The following is a 23,253-nucleotide window of genomic DNA, read 5'->3' as shown; positions in this document are numbered from 1 at the left end:
TCTTTTGGAGGAAATTATTCAACTTCAATTACGAATTTCGTACAGAGATTCGTGTTTTGCCAAACTACAACCATTTCTTCAAATATGAATCGTCGATTTCGTTGAAAGTATACAACGTTGCGCAAACCGTTCAACAATAAAATCTTAGTTGCGACAGAACCAAGTTCTGGTTATCAGTCCTAAAGAAGAATTCGATTTTTGCATTAAATATTTTATAATTCTCTCCTACGGTAAAATATATTCACAGATGTCGAGTCAATGTTGATACGAAGGATGGACAGACATTTTACTTCATACTTGTGTAAAATTTCAAGTCAATCGCTCCATTTATTCCCGACTGTGTCACGAGTCAGCGAGACTCGAAAAATGTCGTTTCGAGAAAAACGGCTTCAAAGTATCGCGTGCAAACGCGCGCTGGAATATCTGGGATGGCTGAGAAAACAAAAAAAAAAAAAAGTTAAGAATAAACCTCTATAAATATTTACAGCTAAACCTGCGAAACACTTCATCTCTGTCAGTTTTACGAATTTGTTTTAACATTGTAGGGTCGTATCGCCAATACCTCAAACAACAAGAAAATAATAATAATAATCCAGAAATTAATCTTTTGAATCTTTCGGATCGAAATACGGGCAACGTTTCGCCGTAACGAAATGAAAGGAATTAATTCTCGAAGTTGAAGGACAGAAATCCAGATAAGATTCACGAATTTCGATAAGGTTACAGAACGAGTACCTACCCATGTCAGATTTCAGCTTACGTGATTCCCAATTGGGAATTATTTTTCATTTACCATTGGCAATTTTACCGAAAAATAAAATTCTCACCGTGTGAAAAGCTTCACGGAATATTGGTGTGGCACTCTAACGCGTTAAAAGCGTCTTTATCTTATTTTTCAAACCGCCCAACCATCCCATAGCATCTCCCCATCGTTGCGCGGCACATCATCAGGGAGATGACTGGTGCCGATCTGTCACCCGGTACAACGACCCTTCATTAGCATTAAAAAAAAAAAGAAAAAAAACACACACACACACACACACATTTCAACCTAGAAATTTACTCCTACACGCATCCCACGTCTCGAATAATCCTAAGAGGATGCGAATGCCAACCCTTGAAAGCGTCCTGGAGAGCTCTGAATAAAAGAACCGATCGGATGAAAATAATTTCTCCATCGAATGGCAACCGAATTCTAAAAATCGAACGAAGGACGAAAATTGACGAACAGATCGATCCGTTGCGTCTCTGACAGCCCCGTTAAAAAAGATCGTGGCGCGCTTTCTCGTGGTATTATATTTAAACAGCTCCGATTCAACGGTGGCCTGATTCAATTTGGATCCTATAAATACTATTTCTTTGAACCCCATCGCGAGTCACGTCACTGCTACTGTTCTCGTTACGGTTGAAAACAAAAAAACGGTGTACAGGATCGGCCGGTATTTCCGAAGTCTCCTCGTGCAGCGAACCGACATGTCTGTCGTCCTGTCACTCCCGGCTTTTAGAAAGCACTTCGGTTGAGCGACGCGTGCACAATGTATCGAACCACGTCGCGTCACGAATTAACGGACCCATGAATTTTTATGGTTTGCAAAGTGTTTCGAACACGTTTGCGGTTTCGTTAGACGTTGTCAACGGGTACGACCTACCGTACAGACGAAATAAATTTCGTGGTTGTTGGCGACCATAGAGGGCTAGAAATGCGTGTAGCCGAGTGAGTATGGCTGGAGCACTTGAACGCTCGAAGCCTTTGTATATACAGAGTGTCTCGTAAAACGCGTCGTATCTTTAAGTTACGGTCGATCTTCGAGTCGGTACTCGAAGATTTTCTTTCCGATTACGGGCTTTGTCTAGCTCCGAGGTGAAGAAAACTAGATTCTTTTTCTTTTTTTTTTTTGCATCCTTTTAAATTTAAATTTTTACACGTACTTCTCGAGAACGAGCAAAGCACTGTGTTTAGGAACTGTGTTTAGGATTCTAAACACAGTTTAATACAGAGAAATAATGTTTGTGTACGTTGCAAAGAAAATGATCGAATATATAGAGAAGAGTAATTATAATACAAAAATTGTGCCGTGAGGTCGAAATTACGCCATAAAAAAATAACACTAGGAATGGTACGAGTGTGTGTGAAGGCATTTCTCTGTGAAAATTTTTGGAAAAATAGAACTTCCTCTTCTTTGCGAATTTAATACAGAATACAGCAGTACATCGATTTTATGCCGTAAATTATGTCAGAATAATCGACGTCGTGGTTTATGTTTGTTTATATGTCTCCTATTCTCCTGTGATCTTTGATTGTTGAATGTCGTTCGTTTCCTCGATTTTTCAATCGTTTCATGTTTATGTTATCGGAACAAAAATAATGTTTTGTTTAAAAAACGTGAATAAACCTTGGACCAACCTTTAAAACGAGGGATTAAAGATGGGTAGGGTAAGTGTTTGCTCGAACTATATTTATTATTCCTGTCTGTTCAATTTATACTTATATTTTCTACGACATTTTCAACAATAGATTACCGAATGAATTATTGTAAATTGTTCCAGTTTTTGTCAACCCAAAAATATGAATTATTAGATCGTAAATCTATAATACTGTTGACACAGGCATTAATTGCACGAATAACGAAAAATGTGTCGTTTATGTGGGTCGGTACCTTTATCTGATTTGACATAATTTGCTGTATTTATGCAGCTCGACCTTTTACTCGGAAATAAAGGAAAATTTGATTTAACGAACATTTAGTTTCTCTGAAATTTTTCTGCTGGTAATGCGAATATTTTTATCGCGCTACAATGCGTGATTCTTCGCAGGGTTCGGTGTGGTTTACACGCATGCACGCTTACAAGATCCGATGTCCATATACGATTATGTTACATATACATGCAAGGTGTAAATAGCACAATAACGTGTAGCATGAAACAAGTTTAAAATCTTGCAGCGATGAAAAAGAAGTTTGAACCGTGGGAAAAGGATGGACTTTTGCAAAACTCTTCGCTCCGTGTCGAAATTACGCTATAAAAAAATAACACTCTGTGAAAATTTTTGGAAAAATAGAACTTCCACCTCTTTGCGAATTTAATACAGAATATAGCTGTATATCGATTTTATGCCGTAAATATACTGTTATTAATACAGGACGCCAAAAATAATATTTTATTTTTAACCGAAACTTTCAAGAATTTTCTACAATGTTTTTCTTCTACAATTTTCCGTAATTCGATATATTTAAAAAAAAACGTATATTACGCGTTTACGTGTATTAGGAACAGTAAAAATTTCAAATTCAAAGCTCGAACGATCGTCGAGAATTGTTTACTTCAATTAATGGATATTAAAGTAACATTTGCTTTTTATAATCTTCCACTTGAAACTTGCTGGGAGTAAAAACCGCGGAACAACCGGTGGAATTTCTTATCTTAAAATATTCCTAAGTAGCCATTAATATGTCATGTAAATTTTATCTTCCTATCACTTTAACTCTTGGTATAACTATAGCGGGGAATGTACGCTAAGGCACTCACATGTAAGTGCCCTTAAAGTAATTATTTATCGAAGACTGTACTTGCGCGTACTGACTATACACGAATTTTTCAATCGTACATTCACTATTTTTCGTTGAGCTTGAATTCATGGATGTTCGTCTGTAAATTTCTACTCCGAAAGGTGCAAATACCACGTTACTTTGTTCTTGCAAACCAACACTAGAATTACTTCGATTGTATTTTTATTTGATCATTTTTCCGCGTTCAACGTACGATAGGATCAATATCGGTCGAGAAAGAAAGATTATGGACGAAATCAAAATTGATTTTGCACGTGGAATATGTCTTCTATTCTATTGATTTTCAACAAAGCATCGTACATTTGTGATGAAAGTGACAGCACTCGAAGGGTAGAAATTATTCAGTAGAGGCGCTTTTTAAATTTTCTTTTCAACGGTCGCGTAATAATAACGATAGCAACAAAAATTACCAGTGCGTCGCTATTTATGATAATTCGTTGCATTCCGAGTCCATTGTCGATAAAATCTCAAATGTAAATACTGAATTACACTCAATGGTCGAAACGTATCTCGTATTATAAATTCCGATGAGAACAGGCAAATCGTATTCTTATTCCTATTTATTGTATTATATTTATACGTATGAATATTTATCAATTTTGTATAAATATCAAATATATAGTATTTATATTTGGTTGATATATAAATATCAAATATATAGTATTTATATTTGGTTGATATATAAATATCAAATATATAGTATTTATATGTACATCTTCGATCGTGTACTTTTGACGACTCGACAATACTCCAACCGAGATTTAATAAAATAACAGTTAACTCTTCCTTTCGTATTGCGACTCGAATTGTATTATTTTTATTCCAAGCGATCACGGCCCCAAGATAGAGGAAAAAAAGATTATTTCCACAATAATCTATATTACTTTGCCCAATTGTATCGCGAGTGATGATAAACTTCCAAGAAAAACGTTTGAACGGTATTTTTATCTACACGTTTCAGTCTATTGTTAACACTCCCCTCGGGTAAGAACAGTCGAGTCCCGTTCGCGGAGTTCTTCAACTTTGCGAGCATTACGCGTTCTGTATTTTCATCGGGAATAACACTGCCACGTGGAATGTACGCAATTGAAAACGTTGGAAAAGTGGGAAAACCATGGCATCGTAAAAATTGAATTACGCGATTGTTTAAACGCAAAATGTACGCAATTCCGCTATTGTTCAACGCGGAATTCATCTGTTCAAAAACTGTGAGAGATTCGCAGCTGAAGGCGGATCCTTATCGTTTGGTATAAACTTGCGAACAAGTTAATCGCGCAAAGTGCGAATTCGGTGGCCCAGGCGAGAGAAAGTAACCGGCGATTGCATCATTTTTTCTTCAAAAGCCAAAGAGAACTGTGAGAGAGAGAGACTCGTGTCGTAATTAACGAGTGAAAATTAATTGGCGTAATAAGGAACGTCCTAAAGCACGAACGCGTTTACGAAAGCCTAGCGGTCAGTTGAACAGAGATATTTTTGAAAAATAATTCGCTCGATGCGAACCGTAGGTCGAACCTGCGGAGGATTAAGGGCGGAGGAGGGTGGTGATTAATGTAGAGACACCGAGGGTGTTTAAGAAGGTTCGAAAACCTAGCGACAAGTTTCATTTCTTCATTATTTCAAACATTACGACATACGATAGCGTCGTTAGAATATTGCCTTTGAATGTTCAATTTTAAATTCACCAATGATACCACACGGTAAACTTGTCGCAGGATCGATGGAAATCGCGAGCGAGAGTCACTTTCAATTTTTGTTTATTCGTAACAGACATCGCGGACGATACTGTATACGAGACGGAATGAAAACTGTGGAATAAAATTTCCAGCCACGTGGCCCCGTTTTCGAGAAGATTAATCACGGGAACGTTGCCCGGGGCACGTGATTCACTGAAATTGCCTATTACACTTGTAAATAATATTTATAGGTAATTTATAACCAAGAGATACTATTATCCTGCAATTAACTCTGTATGCTTCGAGTCATAAACACGATAAAAGGGAATATAGGGTGATCCTCGAAGTTGAGACTCATCGATCGCGCGCTTAACCTGCTGTGAATTTAAAAACGATTTTCTCGGGGAACGGAGCTCGTGCGCGGAAACATTGCGTTATTCGATTTATTTTTATACGTAAAATCGAGTCGCGTTCGGTTTTGGTAATACGTTACCGGGGGCCACTTTGTATAAAATTGTTTCGTCCACGGTGAAACACGCTCACCGATGGAAACAGATCCAAACGATCGTGAACGGGAGCGAGTTTTGATACGAAAAGTCCAAAGAAAATAAAACCCGTTCGTTGAACCCTCAGAGCCATTGCACGGGGTTGCTCTAACAGATTTCAGTTTAACGATCCATGGCGACGCTTACGTGGCCATCTACTCTGTACCTCGTCTGGAATACCTCTCTGTACTTGTGCTGGTTTGCAATTGGTGTCGTTCTCACAGACGTTGACGATACTCTCTTTGTTCTCTCTCTCTCTCTCTCTCTCTCTCTCTCTCTCTCTCTCTCTCTCTCTCTCTCTCTCTCTTTCTCTCTGGACACGAAGCGTGTTATGCCCTCGGATATAAGCCGAGCACGGGTAGGCTGTACGATGTGCTGCGACAGAGCTTGCTGCTTTTGCGATTGCTACACGGAACAGACACTGGGCACAGGCGCAAACGGGGATATAGAAAACAGCTGCTCGGATCTCGAGAGAAAATTCGCGGAAGTCCTTCGTGGCGTGCCCCCCCCCCCCCCCCCCCCCTGTTCCCTCTTTGATGCCTTGAAGAGTGAATCTATTCGAAAGTTCGTTAGCGGCGGGAGTTGATAACGAATACACTGGTGTCAGCGACCAGATAAGAAAAATGAAATTCCCATGGCAGCGGTTGGTTCTAATAGACGGGTAGTTATGGTCGAAACCCTTCCACTGGCCAAGTTGATTTTATAAAGTTTGCCCTCTGGGCGTCGCTCTAAGCTCTTTTCATAATTGTACTCGCAACCCCTTTCCTACCGTAGCCGTATGGTTTTATATTTAGAATTACAATGTATATAACATTACGTTAACGTTACGCTGTCTATTCTATTGTTAACGGTACAATCTGATCACCGTGGATATTCACAGATTTGAAGATACTGATGGTGGTGATGTTACACAGATACGAGGAACGTAGATATTGTATTTCTGAAAGCATTCGATTAATTTATATTAGAGACACGGGTTTTAACATTGTTAGATTCAATCGTTGTTAGAAGTATCGTTTATGTAATGTTACATTGGTAATGGAAATACAATACTTGCACGATAAATATTGCTAGATTGTGAATGTACAGGACGAGTCGTACAATACATTCGTATCTATTCTAGATAAGGGAGAAAAGAATTGAATTGTTTAATAATATTTACCTACAAAGTACAACTGTGTTTATATATTCATGTATAATCATAATTTTTTAGACGAATCCGTTTTCTCTGATTTTTTTACTTACGAAATTATAGGGTAAAGCTATCGAAAAATTAATAATTTATGAGATATTTGAAACGATGAACACAAAGAAATGAGAATAGGACGTTTGAGAATCTTCTTGAATGTACGATCTACACAATCGAAAAATTTGTAAATAATGATCAATAGGGAATATGCTTTAGGATGTGGTCCAGAATATGATCAAACGTGCCACCATTACATAGCAAGCACCTTCTGAAGCGCTCTTGTATATTTTTCATTCGAATTACCTTACAAAGAATTCATTTCTCAAAGAGGAATCGATCTATCTAAAAAAAATTTATATGGATCCATTAAAAAGAGTGCAATTCCACTTTGCGAGTGCATCGTTGCATCTATGAAAAAAGCGAGGTCACAGGATGATAGATCTTGTTATACCATTTAATATTTTCCTCTGCTAATTCTTTTTCGCGCCTTGTGCAATATTGTTTCTACTTGATAAAATATCGTAACAATTCGAATCTTCGTGTCGTTCGTGAATGAATTAATGATAGTAAATATGTAAAGTGATTTCGTCCTCAACTATGTATGCCTCGTTTCAAGAGACATAACAGGTTTTCTATTTATTTCTGTTAGAAAAACGGGACTCAAAGTACAAAATGTCACGATTTCTTCAGAATCTGTTCAGCATTCAGTACTTGGCCAACTGTCGGGAGAGAAAAGAGTCGTAAATAATTATCGGGCAAGTGATTCCATTCTCGTGAAAAAGAAAAACCTTTTCAGAGTACTGTAAATAACTAAGATTTCGATACGAACCGAAATGTCTGTTTGTTATTTCGCAACATTTACGAAATCGTAAAATAAAATATTTTTTAGTGGATTTCGTACGGATCTGTATAATTTCTTTATTGCGGCAATTAATACGTTGTTGATAACGTTTCGTCTTCAATAACGAGTTGTACGTAAGAATCGTGGCTATGTAATTTTAACTTCTGAGTTCTTTTATCTAAACAATTTCACAGAATTCGGGGTGAATTGAAATCGTAAAATTTTACGTGAATGTAAATGCAAAAAAGAGGAACGTACTTTCAAAAATGAAGACTCGTACGTGAAAATTTCGCGTTAAACATTTTTCTGTCTCTAACGCTTTGTCAACTGGATTTCAGAGTCGGAGTTTGATGCAAAGCATATATTTGTAGAAAAAGTACGTATCGAAGAATATAAATACTGTATTAGAATTTCAAATACAAAAAAAACGGAATGATAAATATTGTCATGAATATTATAATATTATGTATGCATATATGCATAGTTTATTCCACTTCTTTCTGTTTTGAAGTATGGTATAGCGTTACATAAACTTGTTTATATAAAGTACACGATGCACAGTGTATAGAGTAAATAGAAAGAACAAGCAGAGAACAATTGCATATTCATTACTGTTTTTTCTCTTTCCTTTTCCACTCTTCAATCATTTCCTTCATCCATCTTCTACCTTATCCTGTATCATCGAGTAGTTTATCCTTTTATTACCTCTTATTGCTTCGATGCAATACAACGTTGAACACTTGAAATTTTCTTCCTTCATTCGAGAAAGATCAATTTCCTTAGTTAAATTTACAATTGGTTTTTTTTTTTTTTATTAACTTTCAATATTTCTCCTCGATTATTCCCGGCTACTATTATCGTATACAATTCTGTGCATCTCTTGCTATATTTAATTTTTCAATTATCACGATACATTTGGCACGCGGTTCGTGATCAAAAATTCCTCTTCTCATAGTTTCCAACATTACAAACGACGAATTTATTTACCGACACGACTAAACGGATAAGACGTTACATCAGACGCAGATCCAACGATCGTAAATATTGGTGCGCGATAATTAATGCCCGACGAAGCATAAGCTTTTTTCCCCCACCGGTACCGTTTTATACCGGAGCTTTCAGCTGTAAATCATCGCGCTCGATCAGCTTGCACGTCAAAAACTGAGAGAAACGTGAAAAATTCTTGCCAGTCGACCATCACGCGTCCCAATTTCCTCGCGGATGAATCACCTATATTTTATTGCACGCTATAAATCACATTACTGCTGGATCCATTCGCATTATTCACCGGTGGAATGCGTTGTGGGCTGAATGCAAAAGTTTTATAAGTTTTTTCACGGATCTGACCTACGCGGAAAGCTCGTCCATCACGTGGTTTTCACGACTGCCTCGGCCGATGAATATAGATAGACGTCTGTGAACATTTATTTATTCTTTGTCGCGGGAATGTGCATTTTATTTTCAATTTTTTTTTTTATTTTTCCGTCGACCGATTTTAATCGATCGTATATTTCAATTTCCTCCGAAACTGAATCGTGGCGCAAACGACCACATGGGATCCACAACGTTGCACGATACATAACCTAAAATTTGATTTCTTTAGAAACTTGGATCGATTGTGTATACCTTTCAGTTCCAGGGATGGGACAAATTATGTATCTTTAGAAATCTTATTCAATGTTTTAATTTAAGGGTAAAAATTACCCTTTTTTGATAAACAGTACACGTACCTCGTAATTTATTCTATTTTATAAATACACCAAGTTATATGAAAGTTCACTCTGCAAACATTCGGGTTAAGGTATCCTACAAAACTGAAGAAAAACACAAAGAACTGATTAAACTAGCATTGAATACATTTCTCAAAATAATTCAACCCCTAAGAATAGAACTGGTTATAAGTGGATTTTGTCTCATTTAGAAAAATGATTACTTAACCTTCTACCACCTACCGTGACTTCGAGGTTAAATACCATACATGACTTCACGTCGCGTAGGCTAATGTATAAATGTTTTTCTATCAACCGTTGTATCTTGGAAATCGCGGACATTTATTGAATGAAATATGCATTGTCGTTTGTTCGCCATTTTGAGATCTTAAACGGTCAACGTCTGAAATTCGATATCAGAAATTTACAATTAACCCGATTCTCCGTCTTTTCTTACATCGATCTCGTCCTTGGTAGCTGGGTAGAAAGATCTCGGATAAAAAGAAATATTTTCTACGTTTAATAACGTATTCACAATTTTCAAAATACGCGAGTGGTTTCCGATATCTCGATCAAAAGGATAGCTTTTATATTCGATGGGTTATTCGTAGGTCTTCAAAATTTCTTTCAAATCGCTCGAGTGGTTTCTAATTATTCTCCCGTACTTTCAATCATTTGGTATAGTGTACAGTGTCGTACACTTGTTTGCTTAGAAAACACGAGACCGTTCAGCGTTCCGGTGAAAAAAATTTCCATGTCTCAATCTCGACGCGCGGCGCTGGTGAATTTTCCTCGTTCGGATTACCTGTGTCATCTGCCGGTTGAAACTCATTACTCATTTCGGGTAGAATGTCTCTAATTGCACCTTCCTTAATTACTCACGGGCCCCTGGAACACAGGAGCCCTGGGAAATGGGGACGTAATAAGACGCCTCGCGTGTATAAACAATAAACGAATGCCGCAGCCGCTGACTTGTGAAGCTCTCGGCTCATTGAAAAAACTTATGAAACGTAACCCACCCCGCTCTGGTGAAAAGGAGCGAAAGTTTTTCGCATCAGAGTAACAAAAGTGACTCGCGAAGAATGGATGTTAGGAATCGTAATCGAATAACTCTGAAACGAAGAAAATTCAAGTTGGATTAGCGATACGGCCACATGTATTCGAATATTACAATAAATATACGGTGTAAAAGTAAGAATTTCGCTCAATTTTCATTGTTACTATTATTACAATGTTATTGTAATGTTTTTATTACTATGCCGCAAGAAAATACATACCGTAGCAGAGTGGTAGTCTGAAAAAAATTATCGCTTTTAAACCTAACCTCAAAATTCGTACGTTTAGTTTTCCATAAAATTGACTTTGAAGATTCTTCGGTTATGTGACTCGCGAAGAATGGATGTTAGGAAACATAATCGAATAACTCTGAGACGAAGAAAAATTAAATTGGATTAGCGATACGGCCCCCTGTATTCGAATATAACAATAAATATACGGTGTATAAGTAAGAATTTCGCTCAATTGTCATTGTTACTATTATTACAGTGATATTGTAATGTTTTTATTATCATGTCGAAAGAAAATAGATACCTTAGCAGAGTGGTAGTCTAATTGAAAACTAAGATCACTTTTAAACCTAACCTCAAAATTCGTACGTTTAGTTTTCGATAAAATTGGCTTTGAAGATTCTTCAGATATGTAAACACTCTAGTCTTAATGACTATATGTTATCGTCTTGTACTTATCATCTTTGTACTGTATTTACAAACATTGACCTTGTTATTTAGTCTTTTATCATTTCTATTATCTTGCTTTCCATTTGAACTACATATCGGTATCAATGAAACTATCGCTATGGCTCGATACATAGTACACTTGCACTGTTGTCGATAGTTTGACCTCGAAGGACATTACGATGGAAATTAAGTGGTCGCTCAAGGTCACGTACTAAACTGTGAATTGCATTAGACACAGTTCCGTGTAGATTAAATCGAGCTACGGCATGTATCGTGAACGTGACCGAAGGAACGAACTCAAAATCTAAAAATAATATAAATTAATTGGGTGGATAGATTTCAATACAATTAGATCGTGTTTAATATCTTTCGTTGGGTCGATGCTACATAAAAAAAAACCTATTTACGCAACTTGATGGTTTCAAGAGAGAAATACGAGGTGAGGAACGGTTTCGTTCTAAGGTCATTTTTTACTCCAACATAGACGGGTGTTAAGTCTGGGTAGCGATTAATTTTTTCTTCGTCTTATCATTCATTTCAGAATAATAAATGTTCGAAATACTGTACCGATACATCCTCTAATATCAGGAATGATAGAACGCGTTGATATTTTAACATTTCAAGTTAAATTGCAGCTGTTGACAGAGCAGTATATTTGACAAATTGAATTGTTAGACACAGCTCTCAATTTGCAGCATGCCAGCTTCTCTCTCCGCTTGAGAGACGGAGTGCGTGCTTGTATGTTTGCGCAAAGAGCCAAGAGATGGCGCTTCGTAGCAGCTAAACGTCGTAGTGGGGGTAGTAGCTCAGTGGCCTCGAGCAGTCAATTGATTTTGTCCCGACTTACACCCAACTTCCCTGAATTTTTGATCGCAAAATCAGAACGAAGAAACTGCCCAATACCGAATACAATAAAACCCAACAAGAACTCGTGCAAGATTTTAAACAATCGAACAACAACGTCGGAAGTTTCACCGACGCGGCGAAAAGATCTGTACAATACGAAACGAAAATAGTGTTAATAAATGATCAAAAAATAACACGTAAAAAGTAAAGATAATTAGACATTTACGATAGAAAGATAAGGTGGAGCTATAAGCTGTTATTAATCCAACCTTCTCTGTATTCATATTCATAAATTACAGTATTCACACTATTAGTAACTTATTAGAATCTTCACGAACACGTTATCAGGATTCGCCATCTCATCGTTAATGCTTATCAACACGCACAAACAGAACAACAGCTAACAAGTTTCAAAGATGTTCCGTCAGATTTTACTCCATCCACGTTAACCACGTTCTGCTTAATTAAGAAACGTGTTGCTAACCAAGGATGCAAACGAACTTGCACGAGGAATTTTTCGTTCCTGAAACTTGGGGATAAACCCTACGTTCGAAGCTACGAGCCGCATCCACGTTCGCTCGCGATCCTTCGCCGAAATTAAAGTTCCCTTGGTCGTCGAGTCATGATTCCACGCCGAGTGACTTTTTTTCCCCCCGGCTGGCTAGCACGAATCGAGAAAAGCAGAATAATAAACCAATGCGCGCAAAAATAATCCCAGAGATGGCGGGCGTTCCCTCCTAAAAAGAGCCACACATGGCATCCTACAAACAGAACGGGGCTAGAGAGAGAGAGAGAGAGAGGGAGAGAAAAAACTCGGAGAAAAAGATGCTTTTGGTACTTTCAGCGAACCTCGAAGGCTTTTTCCAGCGACCTGAATGTCGAGAGCTTCCTCTTCTTTCCCGTTTTCGGGCGTTCGATCGAGCACCCCAGCGCACAGTTCGATCCAGGTCTCTACTGCGTCTACTGTCCTTCAAGTTGTTGCAAATTTTGTCCTTCGAGTTGTCGCAAATTTTGTCCCTCGAGTTGTTCCAAAGATCAACGGATTGGGTTCCACTCAATGGAACAGCCGACGCTAAGCGAGTGACTCACGTTACCGATGAGTAACCAAGCAGAAGATTACAATAGACTTTATCGACGTAAGGCTACTTTAATCGAATCCACGAGATTCTTACGACGAGAATCACACCAAACACGATTATATTCGAAGAATTGTACCCCGCGCGAAACTTACGTCGAAAAACCGTAACTCTTCTACTGTAAAATCAAAGAGAGAAAATTTCACCAGAAAATTGTCAAACTTAACGATCGATTGTACTTTTGGGAACAAAAGTCACAAATACTTAATTTCCAATTAGAAGAACGTTCGTAAAAAGAACCGCGGAACACGGGACGTTGCACGATTCGATTAAACGAATCGATGGCACGTATTCACGGGGGATCGATTTTCTCGAAAATCGATTCGTAATCGAAGGTGACCGCGTCGCATTGTGCTGTACGTCCCTCGTAGTCTGGCACTCTCGAATCAATACACCGTTTCGGTGCGTTGTTTGTGGACGAAGAGGCATCGTTGCTGGCTTGCACGCGCGTCGTGAGACCGTTGCCCAATAATCTTTTGGCTGGTCGAGCCCACGGCTTCTGTGCATCGTCCAGATGGTTTTCGACGTTACGAAACCACCGACCGCGGTCAACGGGGCCCGGCAAAGCCCTCGTTTTTGTTCCGTTGGTCACGCGGTTCTTTTAACCATTACCATCATGGAAAACTTGTCTTAGACGACGAGGAGACCCGTTCGTAATCCAACTTCGGTTCTATCGGAGGTGTTGGGGCATTATTGCGTTCGTCGAACGTACGAAATTACCACGTTCCATTGTCTGCAAGGAGAGATCGATTTCCACGGCGCGTCGCGAAAATTGGAAAAATAACGCGGGACGTCCGTTAGATTCCCGATGGAATTGCTCGCGAGGCGGCGTCTCAGTTTCGATTTTCTGCGAAGGAGACCGTGCAAACTGAAAACGTACCGAGACGAGTCAACAACGTACACCCGTTCGATGATAATACGTCTTCGTTGTATCAGATTCGTGTACAATGCGAAAACGTAGCACCGAACGAAAGCAGAGACGAATACACGCGTTTCTTTTAAGGACTTTGTTCATTCGAATAATCCTCGTCGTTTCGAAGCAGTGTCTCCTCCGATCTTTTCGAACGAACACTTTGAATTTCATAAGATTCCCGCGGTACACGATTTTTTCTAACGGAAATGTTTCAAGTTCTGCTTGTTACAAAAGGAATCGTTGTTAGCGATACTACGGGGTCGAATATGGTAAACAACGGCGTGTACTTATTTAACGAAATGTGTCGAAAATATAGTAGAATTTTAAATTGTTTAAAATATTTCCGCGGTACACCCGTGGCACTCTCAAGTATGTCGAGTTATGCACATTGGTCGGGAAATACTGTTCCAGAAACACCGACAAGTTGACGAAACACGTTAGAGGTAATGGAACGAACGACGTACTACCGTATGATTTTCATATTTAATTAGAATACGGGTAAAAATAAAATATTACGAGTGAAAAGATAAAAGGTAAACACGAGGCTATGCCACGGGGACAACGTGACGTTCAGCAATCTAGATATCTTCGGTCAGGTTGTCAAACGTAGATTAGGTTGTAACGCATTGTGTTTACGTTGCAGAGACGAGGCGCAGTGTGTACGTTGTTATTTACATACGAAGAAACGATGTAAACCAAGTATACGCTGTTACGGGACTGTTTATATTTACGATGGAGAGGATTAACGAAATATTACTCTACCAAAAGATTCGTGTACAAATTAACTATTAATATAAAAACACAACGAAACTATAATATTGAATTGTTCGGAAAGTCGTTCCGTTTTCCAAAATGGAGAATACACAATTTAGTCAAATGTTTGTACACTCTAAAAAAATCGTGTTTCATTTTCACCGAGAGAAAAAAAAAAGAACGAAATAACTTTTTGAACGAGCTAATATATTTCAAAGTTTTTCATTCTTTTCGGCATTCGTATTCGCGATGAATACCCAATTTTACTTTTTCATACTTTTCAAAGTGATATCGGGACACCGATACGACGGCAAAAATTGTTTTTCCGAACTTTACCGTATTCGGGGCACTCGAGTACGTATACATGTCATTGTAACACTGTGTGTTGTATTTATTAACCCTTTAGCTGCAGGAGACTCGAATGCAAAGCGCACGCTGTGTGTGGCGAACTTATGGCAGCACTCGACGCTGCGTGCAGAAGACTTTTTCACGCGCTGATACGTACAGGGTGTTCCATTTATCTTGACGATCGTAAACATTTCCACTCTTTTCGACAATCGAGGAAAGTATCACACACACATATATATAAATATATATATCGTTGTATTTCTTTCCGTTTTTAAATCGTATATCTTGCACGAAGAAATGAAAAATACACAAGAATTGCTCCGAAATTAATAGATTGACCATTTTACTTTCAGAATTCTTGAAAAGTGTATCTGGTGATTGCATTATATATATATTTCTTTTTTATTACCCCCAAGTATATATATATGTATATATATATATTTCTTTTTTATTACCCCCCCATATATATGTATATATGTATATATATATATATATTTCTTTTTTATTATCCCCAAGTGTAATATACATATACATATACATATACATATATATACATATATATATATACTTGGGGGTAATAAACAAAAAATATATATATATATAAAGCAATCACTAGATACACTTTTCAGGTATTCTGAAAGTAAAATAATCAAGAGAAAAATTCCAAAATTAATTCAAAAGTGAAACGGTCGATCTATTAATTTCGGAGCAATTCTTGTGTATTTTTCATTTCTTCGTGCGAGATGTACGATTTAAAAACGGAAAGAAATACAAAGATCCGAGTTCTTCAAAATTTTCAGGTTTCAAGCTCTGTTTCTTTTTTCTCTCTCTCTCTCTCTCTCTCTGTTTGGTAAAAATAAACATTTGCCGCGAACATAGTCGAGTTTGTTTGTATTCATCGTCTCCTGCATTTTGCACTCGGTTCATTTCGAAAAGCTCGCCTCCCGAGCGCAAACTCCGCTTGCGGTAGAGTGCAACAGCAGCCTCGATGGGAAACACGTTTCCATAATTCTCTTTGTGCAGATTGAATTGAAAGGTTGACGTTCTTCGTATCGCGTTGACTAGCGTTCTTGCTTTCTATTTATTTTTCAGCCGGTTTCGCGCAAACCTTCCCCGACTGTAGTCACGAAATTGCAATCTGGACACAATGACTTCACTGTGGCCCCGACGTCGGTTAGTAGCTTACGTGTTTCATCGCCGGTGATGCAGTCTGGGAGGCTATTATGATAATAGTACTTTCATTACGAAAGGTCTTCATTATCTTACCGCGATTCGATCTACCAGGATCGATATCATTTCCCCTCTTACATTTCATTAAGCGCTGGCTATTGAATATTTGTAATTTTTCTACCCTGTAATCCACCGTGATTTCCGCGAGAAACATTTCACGGATTTGCATACCGTTCGTTTAGTTTATACTTTCGGAATACACGAACGTGTAATTCTTACCATTAAAGTACACGAACGTGTAATCGTTACCGTTAAAATACACGAACGTGTAACTGTTCTCGATACTATGAGAGAATCTCGATACTTTGTGCAGTTGTTCCGTTTCATCGTCGAAAGTGTGTTTTGTTTGTTCAATTCCGAGCAATTTTTTCGAACGTCGTCTTTGCTTGCAATTTCGCGCGAATACAGAGTGCCTCGTTTTAGGACTGTAAATGTAATTCGAAAATCACGTTGAACGAATAGAGGTCACTTTTTTTCTTAAATTTTACGCAAAATTTGATCGGAGAACAATTTTGTTTTATCGGAGAATTAAAGAAATAAAACAAACGACTCTCACGACTCTGCTCGATTTTTTTTAAATATATTTAGGCATTTGCTTCGAAGCCCTTCGATTTTCAAAAAAGTAGCATTTATCAGCTCGAGTCTCAGAAATATTAATTAGGTCGTCCCGAAAAGTTCGTGTCGCGGTGTGTTTATACTTGTTGCGATACGTTTCGTAAACACACCGAGCTGGAAGGACTTGGTCGACGAAACTGTCGTGCCTCGGTTTAGTCTGTGGAAGACATTCGAAAGCAACGTATCGCGAAGCTACGAGAATTTTATATTCAATGTACGATAAAATAATGCACGAAACGCGTGTACGTTCACGTCGTCTCACGTTGCACGAGTTCCTAAAAGGGCAGCAAGTGCGGCGAACAATATTTGTGTCGTTTACGGTGAAGGTGTTTTATCGCCTCGTACCCGCGGAAAGTGGTTCGATCGATTTCGAAAGGGGAATTTTAATCCGGAAGATGATTCGTCAAGATGGACGAACGAACACGCAATTCGTAATCCGGTGAACGAAACGAGGAGTTTGTCAGCGCTTTGAAATGTCGCAAACGTTGAACGTGTCAAAATCATGTGTACACGGATGTACGAAGAAAATGAGAACGACACCAAAGCTGGACATACCTTTCTAGGTAAGATTAAAATATTACTTTATACTATTGAGAAATAAACGATACGAACTTACGGAACGATCTAACCTACGAGTTCAAAGATTAGAACGAGACACCCTGTACGTATCGTAACGTGCACGGTAAACTCAAGAGCGAGAAATTGACAGAATTTTCGAATCCTTGACGAACGTTTCTGCGCTGACAAATTGAATCCGTTCGTTCGAGCGCGTAAAAAGTTGTTCACAATGGTAAATTGTATCGGGTGAAGTAGAGAGCGCTGGTTTCGAAGAAGAGAATTAATTCATTCGAGCTGCTCGAGCTATTACTCGAAGGATCGAGTACTTGGCTCGAGCTTCGAGCCACTCGAATATTTGTAGTAGTCCGACTGTTCTCTTCACCATGTGCCCCGGCTCTTGTTGCATACACCCCACTGACATGTGGTTACACATCTTCTTCTCCACTCGGTTGAAGCAAACGAAGAGATAACACGAAGCGGTGTAGCGAAATCGTGCGGCGAGGATGAAGTTATTCGATGACCTTGAACGGGTAAAATATTTGGTCTATAACTTACCGAGTCTGTTAGTCGTTAAATATTAAGATCGAAGAAAGAGGAAGTATGTCGTTGAACTGAACGGCTCAACTGGTAGATAAGTTTCAACAGTAGATGATCTTGATCCATTTCTTTCCATCTATTTCCGTAAAGAAATAATCCAAATGAGTGAAAATATCGATAGCGAATATACGAAGATACTGTTACCTTCGGATATAAGAATCAAAGAAAAGATTCTCCAAGAGAAGAATCTGTCGTTGACCTCTGTTGGTAGATAAGTTTCACTGCAAATGTAAGATTCCCGTTCGAAAATCCTGATCCACTCTTCTCCGTTTACTTCTCCAAAGAAATGACCCAACTCGGTGAAATCATCGATAGTGAAACCATGTGACGTGGACGAAGACGCTCGTTGAACTTGTGTCGTAAAAATAATTTTCTCTCGGCCTCACCGAGCCTGTTACCGTTCGACTATTAACCCTTTGGACTCGAGAGGAGATCCTCGGTCGCCAGCTAATTCAGTGTACTATTTTCGATCGGGGAAAATTTCGTGGTTTATAATTCAAACTGAAATTAAAATATTACGTTCTAGATAGAGTGTGAACGCATATATACAAAGTATATAAAAATGTTCTATTCCGGGTTAATTTTACGATTTAGAGGATTTTCTCGAGGCGTTGGTTTCTGGTAACAAAGAAGCCTCGAGTTCAAAGGGTTAAAATCAAAGAAAGAAAAAAAAAAAAAGGAACCTCTCGTTGGCCTCGGTAGATAAGTTTCACTGCAAATGTAAGATCCCTGTTCGAAAATCCTGATCCACTTCCCTTCGTCTAGTACACGAGGAGAAAGTAACCCAACACCAGCACGTCGCGGTGAATATTAATCATCTTCTATCCCTGAACGATTTTCTAGAGGTCTACCTTGCGGCGTGCAACCCCCGGAGCCGGTACCGGATCCCGATGGCGACAAACTGGCGACGATCGCAGCTCGCTTCAGCTACTTTCAAGAGAGAAAAAGCTCGCTGGCCGCTGCCAAAGTCGATCTTCGTAGGAACATCAATCCACCGGCCAGGTATAAGAACGCACGGCCAACGGTCCGGCTCAGGCCTCGTCAGGTGCTTTGCAGCAAGTGTAGATCGATTTGCAACGAGAACAGCGAGAACGTCGACGTCAGCAGGAAACGGAAGCACGACGAGGGACAGCAAGAGCAGCAGCAGCAGCAACCGCCGCAACAGCAACAACAGCAACAGCAACAACAACAACAGGTATTCTTCGAACGTTTTCGAGTCTTTATGACGTGCACCGCTGCCTGGGTGTTGGTTAGGTCTTACCGTGCACTCGTTGCAGTAGCGAAACGCATCTAGGAATGCTTCGTCAATTGCGTTTGATGACTTGTTATTGATCTTTGAGCACGAGGGAGCAGCAATTCTGCGTCATCTTATCGTAAACTATAAGAACCGCATCGAATGGAATTGAACCTCTCGCTTCGTTCCACTTTACGAGAGAGTACTTCAACGGAGTTATTAACCTGGGACAATAATTGTCGAATAAAAGAAATGGTTCCTTTTTTTTTATATATATATAAGGACGTAGTGTTTTGCGTACTGTTGGACCAAAAGTGTACAGAAAGTGGTACCGAGCAACAGAACTACGTATGAGACTATAACAGGCAGGTAAACAAGAATGAAACAGTTATGTGATTTTCAACCGAAGTAAAAGTAGCGTAACGTGTTTTCTTATAAAACCTAGGTGCATTGTAGTTACATTCTGTCCGACATGGCAAGTTGCCCCGTAATGCACTCCTTCCTACTTAGACACGATATGTTCTAATAATACATTAATGGCCAGTTACTGAAATTTTGATGTCACGCGGACTTTATTATTGCCACTATTTTCAACAAAAGAAATTCTAGGTGAAATTACCTCCCATTGAAAATATATTTCGGTACACGTTTATTAGCACCATTCCAAAGGGAAGATTTTCTGTTCGGGTACTTAATATTGAGAGTGGATTTGAAAATAAACCCTGAGAGGTCAAGAGGGTATCTTGGAATACATTCGTGATGAAATATTCAAATATAATAAATTCGTCCCGAAATACTCAAATATAATACGTTCATCCTCGAGTAGACATATACGATACAACGATACGTTCTTGTTCAAATGCTCGAATCTGCTTGTTCAATGTGTGTACATTTATCTGTTGACACGTTTTATCAATTGGTTTCATTTCGAACTGACCAAGTGGTACAAATACAATACAAACTGAAAATACATTTTAAACAACGATTTGTTAATTTTGTATTATACGCTATTGAAACCACTTGACACTTCGATTCGATTAGGTCACAGGTCATGGATCCACCAGGAGAAGCGATCGACGTTGCGGCCAGCAACCGCAAAAAACCTCCAGAATACTGTTCTCTGAATGTCAGTCCGAAAACATCACAGTGTCATCTCCTCAACCAACGAAATCCTCGTCGTCATCGGCTTTGAGTCCCGACTCGTCGAAGCTGGCACCGTCTCTCATACCCAAAATTTCGAGACTCCAGCCTAACGAGATCAATAACGCTATGCAGGGAACCGGTTAGTCAATGTTTTCATGAGAATTAATTTCGTATTTTTGTTTTTTGTTTTTTTTTTCTTTTCGAAACGTGTTTAAAAATAAAGAAATGCACTCAACGACACAAAAATTAACTCTGACACGTATCATCGTTATCGGGATCACTTTGTTATAGTTCTTGAGAACGTAAGGTCATCTTCACCTATTTTAAGTGGTAATCAATTGTTTTCACGCAACAACGGTTACAGATAAGATTAAAACAACTCCACCTGTCTTATTCGTCCCGTGCGATCAATTATTTTGTGTACACCGTGTACACCCATAACTTCGTTAATTCAACGAACCCGGGACCTTTTTGCATAGATAATTTCGAAAGCACGTACCTTGAGAAGATACTTGTAAAAAGGAGATCAATTTTTTTAAACCGGATTACCAGAAGCATAATTTACAAACTCAAGGGGATCCTTTTGCGCGGATAGTTTGGAAATTATATATACTCTGAGAGAAATATTAAAAAAAGAAGCTTTAAATTTTTAAACTCGAATCACCAGAGTACGATTTGAGTCTCTTGCTACCATTTGAGTAGGATTTGAGTCTCTTGCTACCATTTGAGTAAGATTTGAGTCTCTTGCTACTATTTGAGTACGATTTGAGTCTCTTGCTACCATTTGAGTAGGATTTGAGTCTCTTGCCATCATTTGAGTATGATTTGAGTCTCTTGCTACCATTTGAGTACGATTTGAGTCTCTTGTTACCATTTGAGTAGGATTTGAGTCTCTTACTACCATTTGAGTAGGATTTGAGTCTCTTGCTACCATTTGAGTCTCTAAGATACCATTTGAGTCTCTTGTTACCATTTGAGTAGGATTTGAGTCTCTTGCTACCATTTGAGTAGGATTTGAGTCTTTTGCTACCATTTGAGTAGGATTTAAGTCTCTTGCTACCATTTGAGTACGATTTGAGTCTCTTGTTACCATTTGAGTACGATTTGAGTCTCTTGCTACCATTTGAGTAAGATTTGAGTCTCTTGCTACCGTACGATTCGTTCCTCTACACGGGACTACAGTCTCTCTTTGTATTCGCTACGTCTGATCTTAGATGCAGAGAGTTCTCGAAATTTCAATTTCTCTTTTCTTTGATTTTCGTAGAGAAGGTGAAGATCGCCCAGTCCTATTGGAACAACCGAGCCGAGGAGGGCGATTCATCGGTGAACGCGATGGAACCGGCCGAAGAACGCATGGAATCGACGGATTGTGACAGTAATCCTTCGATGGCGTATTGCGCCACGCCCAGAAGACTTAGCAGCTCCTCGGTAGAAAGTGCTAAGATACCCGAGGAGGACGAGAAGAAAACCTTCGCGGCGGCGGACTCGACAATGAGGCCAAGAACGGGCCGTGTGCCGCGAAAGAAACGATCGATCGGATCGATGGAGGATCTGTGGGACGAGACCGTGTTCGAGGACCCGACGAGGACGGCGAGAACGACCCCGGTGATCAAGATCTCGTTCGGTGCACAGGGAGAGGGCACCGTGTTGAAGATACCCTCGAAGATCCAGGACCCGGATTACGAGCAGGAGACCGACGACGCGGAGGACGCGCAAACGGAAACGGAGAGGGACCCTCTCGAGCTGCCCAGGACATTCGAGAACGACTACGATTTCCGCGAGGACTGCGAGGAGGACGGACAGGAGCAAGTCGACCCGCAGAAGCAAGGCGTGAAGGACGCGAGCGCGAAAGCGGCGAAACGAGCCTTGAAAAAGGCGAAGAAAGAAGCCAGGAGGAAAATGCTAGGTGGTGTTTCACCTGCGAGATCCCCGTGCAACGGTTCGCCACGGTAAAATACTTACTCCCTCCTCTTCCTCCCTCCCTCCCTCACTCACTCACTCCTCTTCCCTTTGATCGCTCGTTTCTATGTCGCCTCTATACCGATATACCCGGAGCTATTCTTATCGTTCTCGTAAATTTGACCTCATCGGTCTCACTGTTCCAACCGTTCTAGCTGGCTGAATACCGCGACACGGATAGGGAGATTCTTCGTCTCTACTCTGCCTTGTTTACAAGGTCTTCACTTTCGAACGATCCACCTGTTTGATTTACCCGTGTACCTAAGCTGCGATCACCCGCTCGGAATCTTTCTGGTGTCTTCTTTCACCGTATCACGAAATTTCCATTTCTCTTTTCTTATGTGTCTGCTAGGTTGATTCAAACCGGTGGTGTATGTACTATGGCGAGATAGCGAAGTGTCGTTTGGATTGAGACGTAGTACCGTTTATAAAGGGGAATGTGAACGGTATGGTTCTCCATTCCAACTGATCATAGTAGAATTTCGTAGGTGTTTGTACTTATTGCGTAACAATAACGCGTGAATGTTGGTTGAACGTTTAAAATAGTAATTGAAATTAATCTTTGTAACTTTGTTGTTGTTCGAGTGCCGCTTTAAGTCAAAAATTGTTACGTAACACTGTTGCTACACATTTCACAAGCGTCCGGATAGTTACCCCTATCG

The 23,253-nt window shown here is 39.4% G+C and overlaps 1 protein-coding gene and 1 long non-coding RNA gene across 4 annotated transcripts in view; one reads left to right on the top strand and one right to left on the bottom strand.

The window, feature by feature from the left end:
• LOC143150353 (uncharacterized) overlaps positions 1-23,253 on the top strand; it is a 52,802-nt gene that overhangs the window by 26,891 nt on the left and 2,658 nt on the right. For both annotated transcript variants that reach the window (XM_076318548.1, XM_076318549.1), the window contains 3 exons: positions 19,099-19,450; positions 20,531-20,771; positions 21,897-22,581. In XM_076318548.1, coding sequence (XP_076174663.1) covers positions 19,099-19,450; positions 20,531-20,771; positions 21,897-22,581 — 1,278 coding nt within the window. The remainder of the gene's footprint in view (positions 1-19,098; positions 19,451-20,530; positions 20,772-21,896; positions 22,582-23,253) is intronic.
• On the bottom strand, positions 11,784-14,515 carry LOC143150360 (uncharacterized). 2 transcript variants are annotated; one of them, XR_012993040.1, is made up of 3 exons: positions 12,955-14,515; positions 12,332-12,866; positions 11,784-12,251 (listed from the first exon to the last, which is right to left on the bottom strand). It is a non-coding gene; the product is annotated as an uncharacterized LOC143150360 (long non-coding RNA). The 2 variants fall into 2 exon arrangements; XR_012993039.1 differs by having other exon boundaries at positions 12,332-14,515.

This window comes from Ptiloglossa arizonensis, chromosome 8 (genome assembly GCF_051014685.1).
Source record: "Ptiloglossa arizonensis isolate GNS036 chromosome 8, iyPtiAriz1_principal, whole genome shotgun sequence".
In the NCBI taxonomy this organism is placed as follows: Eukaryota; Metazoa; Arthropoda; class Insecta; order Hymenoptera; family Colletidae; genus Ptiloglossa; species Ptiloglossa arizonensis.
The sequence above is the reverse complement of the archived record's forward strand: the minus strand, read 5'-3'. Positions and strand labels throughout refer to the sequence as shown.